The sequence below is a fragment of the Strigops habroptila genome, chromosome 2 (genome assembly GCF_004027225.2).
Source record: "Strigops habroptila isolate Jane chromosome 2, bStrHab1.2.pri, whole genome shotgun sequence".
Taxonomy (NCBI): Eukaryota; Metazoa; Chordata; class Aves; order Psittaciformes; family Psittacidae; genus Strigops; species Strigops habroptila.
In genome coordinates this window covers 101,683,814-101,698,185 of record NC_044278.2, presented here as the reverse complement: position 1 = coordinate 101,698,185, position 14,372 = coordinate 101,683,814, and the positions used below count along the sequence as shown (strand labels likewise).

At 48.4% G+C, this 14,372-nt stretch overlaps 1 protein-coding gene across 3 annotated transcripts in view; it reads right to left on the bottom strand.

Annotated features, from left to right (window-relative positions):
• SLC7A1 (solute carrier family 7 member 1) overlaps window positions 1-14,097 on the bottom strand; it is a 57,692-nt gene extending 43,595 nt beyond the window's left edge. Inside the window, exons 1-2 of one of the 3 annotated variants that reach the window (XM_030476628.1) lie at window positions 14,042-14,073; window positions 3,930-4,001 (exon numbers count right to left, since the gene is read on the bottom strand). In XM_030476628.1, coding sequence (XP_030332488.1) covers window positions 3,930-3,987 — 58 coding nt within the window. In that variant the 5' untranslated portion in view covers window positions 3,988-4,001; window positions 14,042-14,073. Of the gene's footprint in view, window positions 1-3,929; window positions 4,002-4,432; window positions 4,583-14,041 lie in introns of those variants that run through there. The other 2 variants (XM_030476627.1, XM_030476629.1) reach the window with 2 other exon arrangements.
• Between the last annotated feature and the right edge of the window lie 275 nt (window positions 14,098-14,372).

Sequence of the window (14,372 nt, the reverse complement as noted above, 5' to 3'; positions counted from 1 at the left end):
TTATGGAAAAGCAGAAAGGTTCTTTTATTTAGATGCAATGCAGGAGTGAGGTTTTCACTTTCCAGTGAATAGTGCCTTGCATACCAATAATGGGGCAGCAGTATACCTCACACTCTAACATCAATAGTATGCTAAGACTAGTGTTTAGGCAAAAATATTACTAAATGCAATTTGCAGTATGGTCAAGCGAGACTGGTACTTCATCTGCTCTGGCTGAAACCCAGTGTAAAAGATGGGAAAATACATGCTAAGAAACTTAATTGAGTAAGCTCTTAAATCCAGTGCTTCAATTTTGTCACCACAGCATTAACTACAAAATAAAAAATCCTCTTCCCTTTTCCAAGACACCAACCATAAGCCCTGGCTTAAGTCCCTTTCTCTTGGCCTTATGCTAACTCCCCTACTATGAGAAAGTAATTACAACTGCAGGAACAAGGCTGAGGATTTACAGGTCTCACTGTGTAAGGAATTTTCTCCTCCACCAACAGTTCTCAAACATTCTCCTGAGAGACAAGGATTTAGACTAATGAAGAAAGGCAGGTTTCAGGCCAATCTTATAAAATCTCATTTGATGAACCATGGGAACTCCCAGCGCACACAGAGAAGGAAAACTATCTTCTCCCTTCAGCAGGCAGACAGATCTCTTCACCCAAGTGCATTCACGTCGGTTCACTCATGCAGTCTCGCCCACTCTACCCAAATCTGTGTCAGCCAGGATTGCTTTCACCTGACACCTGCCCCCTCCCCAAAGCAGGGACAGGACAGTCCTGAACTTTGAACTGGGGTAAGGTGACAAGACGAGCGCTGCACTGGAGCATCTCCTATGGAGTTCAGTGCTTTCTAGGACAACACAAGTCCTAGGCTTTGCTTAACTCCCACCTGAACGATGCAGAGGTCTCACTGATGTCTGAGTCCTATGAAGACCACAGTAATTGGGCTAACTCATCCACTCTGCCTGGCAGTGGTGGTGGTTTACATTCAGTCTGGAGCTCCAGGAAATGGGGAGGATCCCTGTGCTGTGCACCAAGAAAAAATGCTACAGAAGATACAAAAAAAGCCCTCCAAAACAAAACAAAGAAATTCTTGCCATAAACTGCAGCCAATTATGAGCAGGATACCCACAGGAAATGTGTTAATGGATTTATTTTCCAAAGTTAGTGTGAAAGTCAAGACCAGTTTAACTCAGACCAAACTCTGGATTTCAGGACAAACACGGGTTTATTCTGCGCTACAGAAACATCAAGAAATGCCAAAGGACTGGTGAAAAACAGTTTACTTCTTGCTAAGTCAATATTCGTGGCAGGGTTTAGACATTCAATGGCCCGAACAGAGGGGTCAGAAGCAACACAGAATACAGGGAAGTCCCAACTGAGGCTATTAATAAAGACAGAAAATGGAAAGGAGGTAGAGAAATGCCCCAGCTCAGCAAGAAGCAAGAGGCAGAGCCAGGGAGGTCTGTCGAGATGCAATGCAGTGGGTAGGGCTCGCCCGCCCTTTGCACAGAGCCCCTGGGTAGGCCCAGATGGACCCCTGAGGCTGAGCTGGACCAAGCATAGAACACCAGAGAAGAGATCTTCCCGAGACATTTCACCCTGGGTAAGGTTCAAGCCTCCCCAAACCCCAGTGACTTATGCATTATTTTGTGTTCCTCAGGGTTTGCACCTCTGAGCTGACACCAACGTTGCTGAGCATACTGGGTTTCATCCTACGAGGTGCTGAGCATTTCTTACACGGAAAATCCAGGTGAGGGAGGAGAAGAGATTCAGAGCAGCCCTGCAGAGAAGGACTTGGGGGTGTTGGTTGATGAGAAACTGAACATGAGCCGGCTTCAGTGTGCGCTCGCAGCCCAGAAACCAACCGTATCCTGGGCTGCATCAAAAGAAGTGTGACCAGCAGGTCAAAGGAGGTGATCCTGCCCCTCTACTCTGCTCTCGTGAGACTCCACTCGGAGTACTGTGTACAGTTCTGGTGTCCTCAACATAAGAAGGACATGGAGCTGTTGGAGCAAGTCCAGAGGAGGGCCACGAGGATGATCCAGGGAGCTGGAGCACCTCCTGTCTGAAGACAGGCTGAGAGAGTTGGGGCTGTTCAGCCTGGAGAAGAGAAGCTGCATGGAGACCTTACAGCAGCCTTCCAGTATCTGAAGGAGGCCTGCAAGGATGCTGGAGGGGGACTCTTCATTAGGGACTGTAGCGATGGAACAAGAGCTAATGGGTTTAAACTTACACAGGGGAAGTTCAGGTTGGATATAAGGAAGAAGTTCTCTACTGTGAGGGTGGTGAAGCGCTGGAACAAGTTGCCCAAAGAAGTGGTAAATGATCCATCTCTGGCAGTGTCCAAGGCCAGGTTGGACGGAGCCTTGGGTGACATGGTCTACAGTGAGGCATCCCTGCCTGTGGCAGGGGGCTTGGGACTAGGTGATCTTAAGGTCCTTTCCAACCCAAACCATTCTATGATTCTGTGATCAACGTGTGGGTTTCTATCATGCCCACACAATGAGAATGGGGCTGACCTTAAGAGCTTGATAGTACTAAGAACACGCTTGTAGTGTGTAAGTGACCCACTGACCCCATACACTGCACAAAGCTCCACAGATGACGTGCTCTGTGGGAAACAGAAGCAAAAGGCAGAGGTCAGGCTGTGCAGCATGACATTATCTTTGTCTAGGAAGTGCCTCCAGGTAGAGGTGGATCAAGGTTCCCCGCAGTTAAGAGCCGCTCTCAAGATCAAGATAGCAACTTCGTCCTGTCCAAAAAACATGCTTAGAAAGTCTGAGCATCTCTGTTGTGAACAAAATACCTCCTACAACATGCAGATAACAGACAGGCAGCTACATGCAGGGCACAGTACCCGCACTGCAGCCATGCTCTGCATCCCTCACACACAGCGCTGTCCTACATCTCACAGCTGACTGATCTTCATCCTAAACACCTCTCACATGTTCTTGTTGCTTTTGAAACAGCAGGTACCAAATCAACCTTTCACTTTCAATTATATTCACCATAGCTTGGCAAAGACACCTTCGATAAAAGACAGGTGGGATTTTTTGTCGGGAGAACAATCTTTTGGTTTAGTAGGATGCAGTACAGGGGCCATTCATTACACCTCTGCCCAAAACTTTTCCTCTGATATAATTTGTTATCTTTGCAATTGTATCAAAGGGTGATTTTCACAGAGATTATGATTTTTCCCTCCTTAGAAGTTGGATCCGGCTGTGACCTCACTTTCTGAAACAGGCGTTCTTGCCTTTGAAGTAAGGAAATATGTTCCGGGCTGGTTCCTCTCACTCCCACTCCCAACCATACTTGAAACGATGAGCCTTTTTTTGAATGTACAGTCAGTATTCCTGTAGCGTACCACAGTCCTAACCACATAAAACAATATAAATTATTCCAGGAACGTTACCAGATTGTACATAACCACCTTCAAGCTGAGGAAACTTGATCTCAATGCTAGGAACACTGATCTGAATGATAGGTTAGCTTTGTTCTGCACACACCTACCTCTCACCCCTGCTTTAGTTCCGGTTTCTCCGATGAGAAACACTGAGTTGCAAGCCCTGGCTGCTCAGACCCTGGGTAGGAAATGGTTTCACCCCACGGCTTTGAGCACCTTCAGGTTTCAGCAGGAGCTGAGGCCTTTGAGACCAGCGGGAAGCAATGACACACCTAGATAACCTAGCAGGGTGTACTCTGGGGCAGGGGCCACATCCTTGGGTGAAATCCTGTCCCACTGAAGTCGATGGCAAAGCTCCCACCAACTTCAATAGGGGCCAAATTCCACCCACTGCTACTGGTCCTTCTCTTTTATTTACAGTGCATTTTATGTTTGTTACTTTTGTTCCCTGTCCAAATTCTTGTTCCTTGACTGTATTGTATTTTCAAATAAAATAAGATATTCTTCCTCCTCTTATCTAATGGTTAACATACCTATTATATCAGGTTGATAGATTTCCTTCCCGATTAACAACATTCTAAAAAGGGACATTCTTCAAAACAATCCTGTAAGAAAATAAGCAATCTTGCATCTGGTTAACAGCAAAACGTAAACCATAACAAACATCTGTGCAGCTAAACATAAAACACCATGTGTAAAAATAAGCTGACAGGGCACCATTTTACATAAGCAGTACTATCACTTCCCAAACAATTACAATTTGTTTCAGCTTCTGAAAAAACACTCCTATCTACTTCAAGGCCTTGCTGCTTCTGAGAATCTTCTTCTCCAGTTTGCAGAATTACCGCAAATTATGCAGAACAACAAGTTTTCTACCAAGGAAAGGAGAAAACCCCAGCCTGACCCTGCTGCAAGCCCCATGAACTCCCCAGGCACCTCCTCAGAGGAAGCAAGAGCAGAAATCCCCACTCAACATTGTCTTATATATCTTCATATCCATTTTGAAACACATGGAAACCTCTACTGCCATCAGTACCTTCTCATAGAAGGGCGATGTCCTCTGGACAGTCTTATTTTTCCTCAGCATCCTTTCAGTCTTCAACAAATGTATCCCCCAAACAGCTGTACCATCACTGCTACTCGTCTTCAGAACAAAAATCTTGTGCTTATGCCATGCTGGTATGTTGGCAAACAACACGGAATGGGACTTGCCCTCTATTTTTAGTTCAAACATGGGTCAGCTCACTGAACAAGCACGCAGTGGTGATGCTAACTTTCTGATCACCACAGGTAACAAACCCATTGGGAAGCCCTTTCCAGAAGGCTGATTTTGCTACTTCCATCCCTAAGGTGGGTTGGGCATTCTCATTCAAATGAACATTTGCATTTGCGGAGGTGAGCAGCCCCGGAGAGGCGCCCTCAGCACCGCAGCGTGAGGAGGCCGCAGCGCTCAGGACTCTGCCTCCTGAACCCCAGAGCCACCGTGGGCGCCCCAAGCCCTCGCCAGGCCTTGGCCCGGAACCAGCAGCGCCGCTGCCGCCGCAGCGCGCTCCCCGGGGCGGCGCAGGAGGGGCGGCACCGCCCCGAGCGGGGAAACACCGCCCGCAGCGCGGCGATCAGGCGCGGGCAGGTGAGGGGCAGCGCCCGGCTCCCGGCAGCCCGCAGCGGGGAGCTCGGCCCGCGCTCACCCGGGCCCTGCGCCGGGACGGCGGCCCCTCGGCAGGAAGCGACCTCACTCCTCTCTGCTGGCCAGGGAGCACATGGCGGCACACACAGAGGTCCCTCATACACATGGAGCTGTGCCAGAGCCTGCCGGTGATGGTAGATGGTGGCTGTGTAAGATGTCAGCAGGTTGATGATTTGCTCTGCGTGGTGGCAGAGCTACGGGAAGAGGTGGAACGGCCAAGGGAATAAGGGAGCCTGAGGAGGAGATTGACTGGTGGACCTGCACTCTACCATCACTGAGTCAGCCACCCAAAACAAAAGGGCTTCAGGGTCCCTTACCTTCTTGCCATCGGGGAGGTGGAAGGGACCTAGGAGACCAGGGAGGTTGGTGACAGGTTACTCCTCAGAGTAGATGGCGTATTATCCTCCAGCTCACATCACCTTCCCAAGTACCCTTTTACGACAGATTCGAGGCCCTGGTAACTTGAGGATCAGGAAAGTGAGGAAGATAATGATAAGGGATCATCCAGGTCAGAAGAGTTCCCACAGAAGAGTTGGAGAACACCTCGTATTACGACCAGCTCTACTAGATAAAAAAGAAGAGTGGGTGTGATTGGTGACTCCACGCTAAGGGGAACAGAGGGCCCCATATGCTGGCCTGACCAGACTCACAGGGGAGTCTTGTGCCTCCCTGGGGCCAGGTTAAGGGACGTCACCAGAAAACTCACTCGTCTGGTACAGCCATGCCACTACTACCCTTCGTTAGCCTTCCAGGTGGGCAATGAGGAAATCTCTTCAAGAAGCCTGAGGGGACTCAAGAAGGACTTCAGCGCCTTGGGGTGACAGGTTCAGGGTTCGAGAGCCCAAGTAGTGTTCTCATCCCTCCTGCCAGTTGCAATCAATGGTAATGGTTGCATCAGAAAAATCTCACTAGTTGCTGGCTCCATGACTGGTGTCAGCATCAGAATTTTGCTCTGCGTGGTGGCAGAGCTACGGGAAGAGGTGGAACGGCCAAGGGAGTAAGGGAGCCTGAGGAGGAGGTTGACTGGTGGACCCGCACTCTACCACCCCCAAGAGAAGCAAGCCTTTCTAATCCTTGGAGAAGTCAGGAAGAAGGTCAGCAAAACCTCCACCTTAGACTTCCGCACAGCTGACTTTGGCCTGTTTAGGACACTGGTTGGCAGAATCCCTTGGGAAACATTACTGAAGGACAAAGAGGTCCACGAAGGCTGGACACTCTTCAAGAATGAAATCCTTAAGGCACAGGAGCAGGCGGTCCCCGTGTGCCAAAAATCAGACCCGCAGGGAAGAGACCAGCCTGGCTGAACAGGGATGATAGTGCTGGAACTCAAGGAAAAAGAGAGTATTTATCACCTGTGGAAGAAGGAACTGTCACCCCATGAAAAGTACCACGATGTTGTTAGGTTATATAGAAAGTTAGAAAGGTAAACGCACAGATAGAACTAAATCTGGCCACTGCCATAAAAGATAATAAAAAGTACTTTTACAAATATATTAGCAACAAAAGGAGGGCTAAGGAGAACCTCCATCCTCTCCTAGATACCAGGGGAAACCTAGTGACTGCAGGTGATGAAAAGGCTGAGGTACTTAATGCTGCCTTTGCCTCAGTCTTTAATAGTCACAGGAGCCATCCTCAGGGTACTCAGTTCCCTGAGTCGGATGGCAGAGATGGGGAGCTGATCAGGAAGCAATGGTTAGCAACCTCCTGCTCCACTTAGATGTATACAAGTCAATGGGGCTGGATGGGTTCCATGGTAAATGGCATCACATCTAGTTGGCGATCGGTCACTAATGGTGTCCCTCAGGGCTCGGTGTTAGGGCCAGCGCTGTTTAATATCTTCACTGATGACCTGGATGAGGGGATCATGTGCACCCTCAGTAAATTGGTGGACGACACCAAGTTGTCTGGGAGTGTTGATCTGCTGGAGGATAGGAAGGCTCTGCAGAGGGCTCACGACAGGCTGGATTCATGGGCTGTGGCCAGTGGTATGAGGTTCAACAAGGCAAAGTGCTGGGTCCTGCATTTGGGTCACAGCAACCCCATGCAACGCTACACGCTTGGGGAAGAGTGACTGGAAAGCTGTTGCATTATACATTTCAACGTAGTTCTCTGAGCACGTACAGTACCTTCTCTCCCCATGTCACTTACCTGGAACAAGAAACTTTGAAGAATAGTAAGCTCTGCTGCTGCTAGGCTTTTTAAGCGACAGCAGGAAGAAAACAAACTGGTTGTAAATATTCTGCTTAGCTCCATTGTACTGGGACTTGGAAAAAAGTATTAGTGGTCTTAAAGGAAAATAACTGAAACAAATTATAATTAACATTTCTCCCCAAGAGTCTGAACAGCAGCATGAAAAGCAAAGAGCTGCTGTTGTGCTTTTGATGGGGCCCTGCACCATGCTGTTCTGCTCTCCAGGTATTTCCTTTGAAGGAAAAAGGAGGTTCAAAAGCACTCCAACATCTGCGATGGTTTATCTGGAGGAGCCAAAGCACAACAGTGTGGCTTCATCACTTACATGTTTCCTTGGGGGACATCCTTGTATTTCTTCTTGTGCCAATCAGGTTATGAGGGCTAGGATTGCTCTTGACCAGCTTCAGCCAACTCCAAAGCAGACATTTGGGTTTGAGTATCATCTCGTCCTGCTCTGTAACCAACAGGCAAAGACAGGCACCTCCAGGTACACATTTACCCCTTCAGAGGAGAGATGGGAGGAATGACCCTCCAGAGACATTCACCTTCCCTAGCTACTGCAGGGCTCTAGCAGACATCTATGAAAACTCCACCAGACCATTCACCAAGACAGAAAACAGACTGAGCCTCGAGCCAGCAGAAGCAAAAGACACCTCAATGAATTCTGACCTGTCTTTCTGCAGACAGACAGTAGAAAGATGTGAAAGTCTCCGAATGGCCTCCGGGGCTTTAGCAACTCAGAAATCCACTTCCATCACAAAAGCAATGACTCCTCCTTATACTTGTCTTTCTCAAAAATAAGAGCACTTTCTGGACAAAGCTTTGGATTTCAGGACTGCCCAAGCACCGATCCTAGTACCTTCAGAGCAAAGCACTAACATTTTGCTTCTGCTTTTCTCCAGTTGCTTAACTGTTATGTTTTTCATTCTATTGCTTATGTTGGTACCTTTCCTGAACTGAAAAGATGCTAGAGGCCAAATTCCCGCTCTAATATCACAGAAGTTCTCACTTCCAAAATCCCAACAAACGCCTATTGTTTTTTTCCTCCAAGATGTGTTATCTCCACCCTAATCCATAATTCAGCTGCTTGAATTCTGGGCGTTACACTTTCTTCTTGCTGAGGGTGCCAGAACATTTTGCTTCTTTCTTCCAGCAGATTGCACAGCCAGAAAAGTCCTGCCTAATGCACCTGTAGTCAGCATGGGCAGATACACAATGGTACCAGCACCTTTCCACTTCAAACCTGTATCAGCCAAGTTCAGCAAGTAATTGGAAGACAGATTTTTAAACACCTGCTTTGATCAATTCCTTTCTATACAGCATCCACATGCCTTTATTCAATAGATTGCTTACATGACTTTTTTTTTTACAGTGACTACTATACATTCACTGTCAGTATCTCTTAATAACTACATGATTCTTTGTGAAAATAACTTGCAAAGAAACCACTGTTACTGCTGTAGGTGAAATAAAAAAGAGAAGGGGTTGATTTTGGTTTTGATTTCGGTTTTGATTTTTTTAATGGTGTGCTCTCAGCTTTCAGAAGCTATAAGCACACAAACCAGTCTGATGCACAGACTGCCACTGAAAAGTGAGACAAAGAATAAATATCTTCACAACACATGTGCTACAGGTCACCCTGTTTTGTGAACTTTTTTGTAAGGATAAAAACAAGCAGCGCAGCATGCAGCAGCATCCTTTGCTTGGGATTATCTCATATGGGTCATCAAACAGCTGGCAGGCAGTATGCAACTCTGAGCAGAGTTTAATCAGCAACCTAAGGGTGAAAGACTATTCTAGTTACCCAAGCCAACTAATCCCCTCAGGAATATCTTCTAAAGATATGTCACATTTACTTTGCTTTATAAGAGAGTCACTTCAGCAAAATGACCTAGTTCTCCAACCTCAACAACACAGTTTTTCCAACTAGTTTAATAATATTTCACCTGATGAAGTCGAGCTTTTCTTCAGCTTCAGGAAACAGTTCACTAATCAAGTCACAGTAATCTCTTGTACAGTAAGTTTACTCCTGCCACATACACATCCAAATAAACCTCCCACATAGGCATTCCCAAATGAAACTACTACTAGCATTACCAGTAATCTGATTTTGTTATTGTTTATAGCTTGTACTTTTTTTTCTTTCTATTTTACAGCACTGGTTTTGTTTACTGACTCCAGATTTCACATGAGAGCCTTCAGCTCCTCCACTATCCACGGAGTTACCACCTCCCGACCCCATTGCAGAGGCACTTTGGGGAAGCAGACCCTTTGGATGCAACTCTCCCAAGCCCTGATCTCAGTATGCTTCACCCATAAAATTAAAAGGTGATTTTGCGTGGTACTTTTTATTGTGATGAAACATAACGCTAAACTACACCCCACAAATACCCCACAGCCAAAGCAAACTCACCTTTGGTTTAATCAAACCACGGAACTGATGTGGTCCACTGCAGACACATAGAGCAGCACCAGCGTAGACACTGGCTTTCTTATGGCTCCAAGTGCAGTGGCTGCAGAGGTAAGTGTCTCAAAATGCTTGGGACACCACTGCCTTCTACTTCCCAGCCATCATCAACCTCTGCCCGGAGCACGGAGCTGTCTGTGCAGCATCCCAGATGACCCCACTCAAACACTGCTGACTCGTTAGAAGTATTTTCTGGAGACACACCATACTATTTACTTTGCTAGCTGAAACTTCAAAGATGTACCCTAGCTGCTAACTCAGGTTAGACCTGGCAAAATAAGCCAGTTAGGCTTACACACAGCCAGGAACAACAATATGGGTCACAGCACACATGGATGTTGATTTTGAGAACACCTTCTCATTTGACAGAATGGGTTCCAGGAATAAATAAATGATATGGTACAGAGGATTTTAACTGTCTGCCTGAATCAGTACCAGGGACAAACCCAGATAAATAAAAAGCTCATTATTCAATTTTTATATATTTTTTTTGTTTAGAACTCCAGAGTGGCTTATACTAAATTTTCAGAAGTGGATCAATATAGTGGTCAAATAGCCCGTAAACTTCAAGCATAGCTCACTCAGTAAGTACTAACAGTTATTAATTGCAAGTCCTCAGAAACAGGATACTAAGTAAAATCCTCATCCTTACAGTTTGAAAATAAACAGGCCAGTAAGATCTACAAGGAAAGACACAAATGACAAGGATGCCGCAAATGAGGCAAGAGTGAATTGTGAAATCTGTACAGCTCGGAAAAGGGAACCTAAGAGTTATTCCTTATCTCAGAACAAGGCAGGAAAAGGAGGTGTAAGAAAATATGAAGCTAAATATTAAGTAGGCAGTAATAAATTTGGTATTTTAGTAGATTTAGCAATCGTGTATGTCTCAGAAAAGGGGTCAAGATATGACATGGGAGGCACTGAGGAACAGGTAAGACGAACAGGAAGATTTCACAAGGGATCCTGCTCGGCACAGAAGCTAGTAGCACATTTTTCTATAGCAGTTACTGCAACTCCTGAACACACAAAGCCTGCACCTCTGTGAAATAAAGTTTTCTGAACTGTTTTTCACTTGAGTAAAAGAAACCCAGAAGCTCAAAACTGCACCCAAAATCTTACAGTACTTCATTTTGGAAACTCTGAAATAAGGCACTTCTGTACCAGATACCATTCACAGGATTTATGACCCATCACCTTGGTGGTCTCCAGCGGAGTCAGGGACCCTGGCAAGGGCAGCAGCTGCTGACCCACCATTGAGGGAAGGCAGCTCCAGGCAGTGCTGCCAGAGCAAGTGGAGCCCCTTGGTTTCTACAAACTGCAGCAGGAGTGTGGGAGCTCCTGATCCCTGACACCCCCAAACTGCCCAGGAACCACAGGCAGTTGTCAGGAATCCTGTCATAGGGCAGGTGACAGCCCCCATGTTTTGTCTGACCAACAGATTCAGTTATACCTTCCCCCCCCCTCTTTTTTTTAAGTGGGTTTAAGTAGCCAGTGACATTGCGATGACAGCACTAAGGAGGGAGTGCTCAAACCAGAACAAACCCCCCCATAGTACCGACAGCCACAACTCTTCCCAAAGTCACTGAGGAATCAGAGAACCTCACGAGTTCATTGAGATAAACACTGACAACATTTATAGCGCAGACTTACACATCCAGGCTAATCCTCCTTTTATAGTCAGTGGAAAGCACCTGCTTTAGCATACTAGGCTGCGATGAATCACACTCCAGGAACCCCACTCCTCCCCTAACTGATCTTTATGGGCGCAGGGGCTGACTACCTTGGACACAGATGACTGCATGTGGCCAGATGAATCAACACCATCCAGGAAATGAGAGATTTGCAACGATTTTGGCCCTAGGATATATCCTAGGATGAGGATATAACAGGTAATGGAAAAAAAAATCCTAGGATACTGCAAAACACATCAACGTACATAGCAGAGATGATCCACCCTGTGTTACTAACTCTGAGTCAGTACTGACCAGACACCAACCAACTCTACCCAGAACCACTGAATTAGTTCTGCATGCCACCCAGCCTCCCTGTTCTGCTGGTCAATGCCACTAGCTCCTGTAGATACACAGTTAAGTCAGCAAGACTTCTTAGCTCATCCTTCACTAGAGGCTAAGGGGCCCTGCAACATCCCCCTCTGCCTTCAGGACCACGGTGGCTCAGCCAGTAAACCTCACCAGGATCAAGCCAGCATCCACTGGGCACATCTGCAGGCAGAGTAAGTCACCCTCTTTTCCTCCTGCCCCATTCCACACTGATGTTTACAGCATCACAGATAAGAGCGAAGAGAATTAAAGCCACCACTTTGTCTTCTACTCTCCGAAAGCTGCGATATAACTGGAAATGACATTTCTGAAAGGCCACTGAAGTCTCACTAACCTGTTGAGGAACTTGACAGAGCAAAGGTGTCACTGCTTGAATGAGAAACCTCAGGATTCCATTATGGCCCACCTGAAATGAGGAGTGCCTTCTGAACACATCTACTCAGTGATAAGCACAAGCTTACAAGCAGTGAGACTCAAACTTTACACATCCCAGCAAACCAGCATAAATCAAGAAGTTCTCCTGCTCAGGAAATGGGTTTACTTCAAAGCTAATCTGACTACTTAAAGCACGCACGTGGTAGAGCACAGTCAAGGCCTGTCCCCTTCAGATCACTCAAAATGCACGATACTTAAAATACTTGACAGCAAAATAACTTCTGAGAGCTGTGGCAATCAACAAGCTTGCTACTCCTTTGTGTCAGTGTTGGCACTTGCAGCTATGCAGCCTGTGCAGTCCTCTTCTGCATTATATGGAAATCCTGTCTAAAAGGCATTTCAGTTGACCGCTGAAGGCAACAGAAGTGCACAGAGTACCCAACCAGAAAGGTAAGTTTCTACCTGTTCTCTCCAAGTGTTCCCTGTGTTTGCCTCTGCCTTGGAGATGGCAGACAGCCAAGCCACGCTGAGCAAACAGCAACAAGAGGCAGAGCTGTCCCACTGCAGAGACTCTTGTACAACACCTACGTGTGCGACCACATCTTCCCCACTTGCCCCCAAGGCTTAGCAGAGCCCATAGAGCAGGCAGTGTCCACTGGTTCACCTGATGCTGGGCATCACCATGAGGCTGTTGCTCAAGCACGAACTTAACAGTCGTGAATGACCACGTGAGCCACATACAGGTGGCAAAACCACTCAGCTAAGAGGCAGTTAACTCATACAGCTGCAGCACCATGATCACCTCAGCCTTTCTGCCCCCTCTGTGAACTTTTTAGAGCTGCGACTGCTGTGTTTATAGGCTGCATGTAGTCCCAATCTTTCTGTCCAGCCTCAGCTATATATAAAATACCACTTGAGGTTTTTCAGTGGGTTCCCCGCCCTGTCTGCCACAAACATTCACACGTACATATGCAAAAAAGAAGAATCCATCTGTTAGTCAGGCCAGCTGCCTGCAAAATGCTTACAAACAACATGGAAACAAGCCCCAGTCCTCATCGCTGAGCAGGTTCAGGAACAGCAGACCACAACAGCTTGCAGGGCGCGGGGCTGACTCCCGCGCTACGAACAATACCTGCATTTTGGTAAATTCTGAACCAGCGTTGCATTTTTTAAGGGAAAGCAAAGCACAGCACAGCACGGCAGTCACCCAGGAGCTACCCTGGACACGGAAAGACCGCCAGGGAAACAGCCCAGGGTTTCTCCTTGACACCTGGGCCTTCACCTCCACGGCAGTGTGCCGTTGCGAAGCAAAGATAAGCAAGAAAGCGGGTTAGCTGAGCAACGTGCGCGCACATAGGCGCCTCCCAACCCTGCCCTCACTTGCTGCTTGCTCTGGCTGAGGGAAAGCGTGGCTGGAGGCCGCAGTGCCTACCACCGCTGGCACAGGGGACGTGCTCGGCAGCGCCGGGGCGCCAAAGACAGCAGGTCCCATCCCCGCACCAAGCGAAGGCCCTTCCCGCCGGGAGGGGAGCCCCAGCATCCTGGGGGATCGCACCCTCAGCAATGGGGCTGGAACAGCCCCCCGACAGCGGGGGGCGAGGGACGGCTCCAGCAGCGCTCGGGGACGGACCCGCCGCGGACCGCGGCCGCAAGCAAGCGTGCCACCAGGGAGATAAAATGGAGGGATGGCTGCCTCCATGGTGGCGGGAGGGAAGGCAGCCGGGCCCCGGGAGCCCTCCGCGCCCTCCCGGCTCCATCACTCACAAAATGGACGCCCCGCGCGGGGCCGCCGCGGCCACCACCCGCCCGGCCAACCCCGGCCCGCTCCGCCCGCCGCGGAGCAGCTGCGCCGCGCCCCGCACTCACCGCGCCGACGGGAGAGCCCGGCGCCCGCGGGCTCAGGCGGCAGGCGAGGGGGCGCCGCGGGCACAGCAGCGCCGCGCAGCGCTTTTACATCTCAGGCGCGGAATGCCCGCTCCGCCCTCCGCCCATAATGATGGGGAGGCGGGACAGGCACTGCCGACCCCTCAGCCTCCTCTCTGCAGAGTAAACGACCCCAGTTCCCTCAGCCGTTCTTCATAAGTCTTACTCTCCAGGCCCTTCACCACCTTCCTTGCCCGTTTCTGAACCCCCTCCGGCACCTCAATGCCTCTCTTGTAGTGAGGGGCCCAGAACTGAACACAGTATTTGAGGTGCA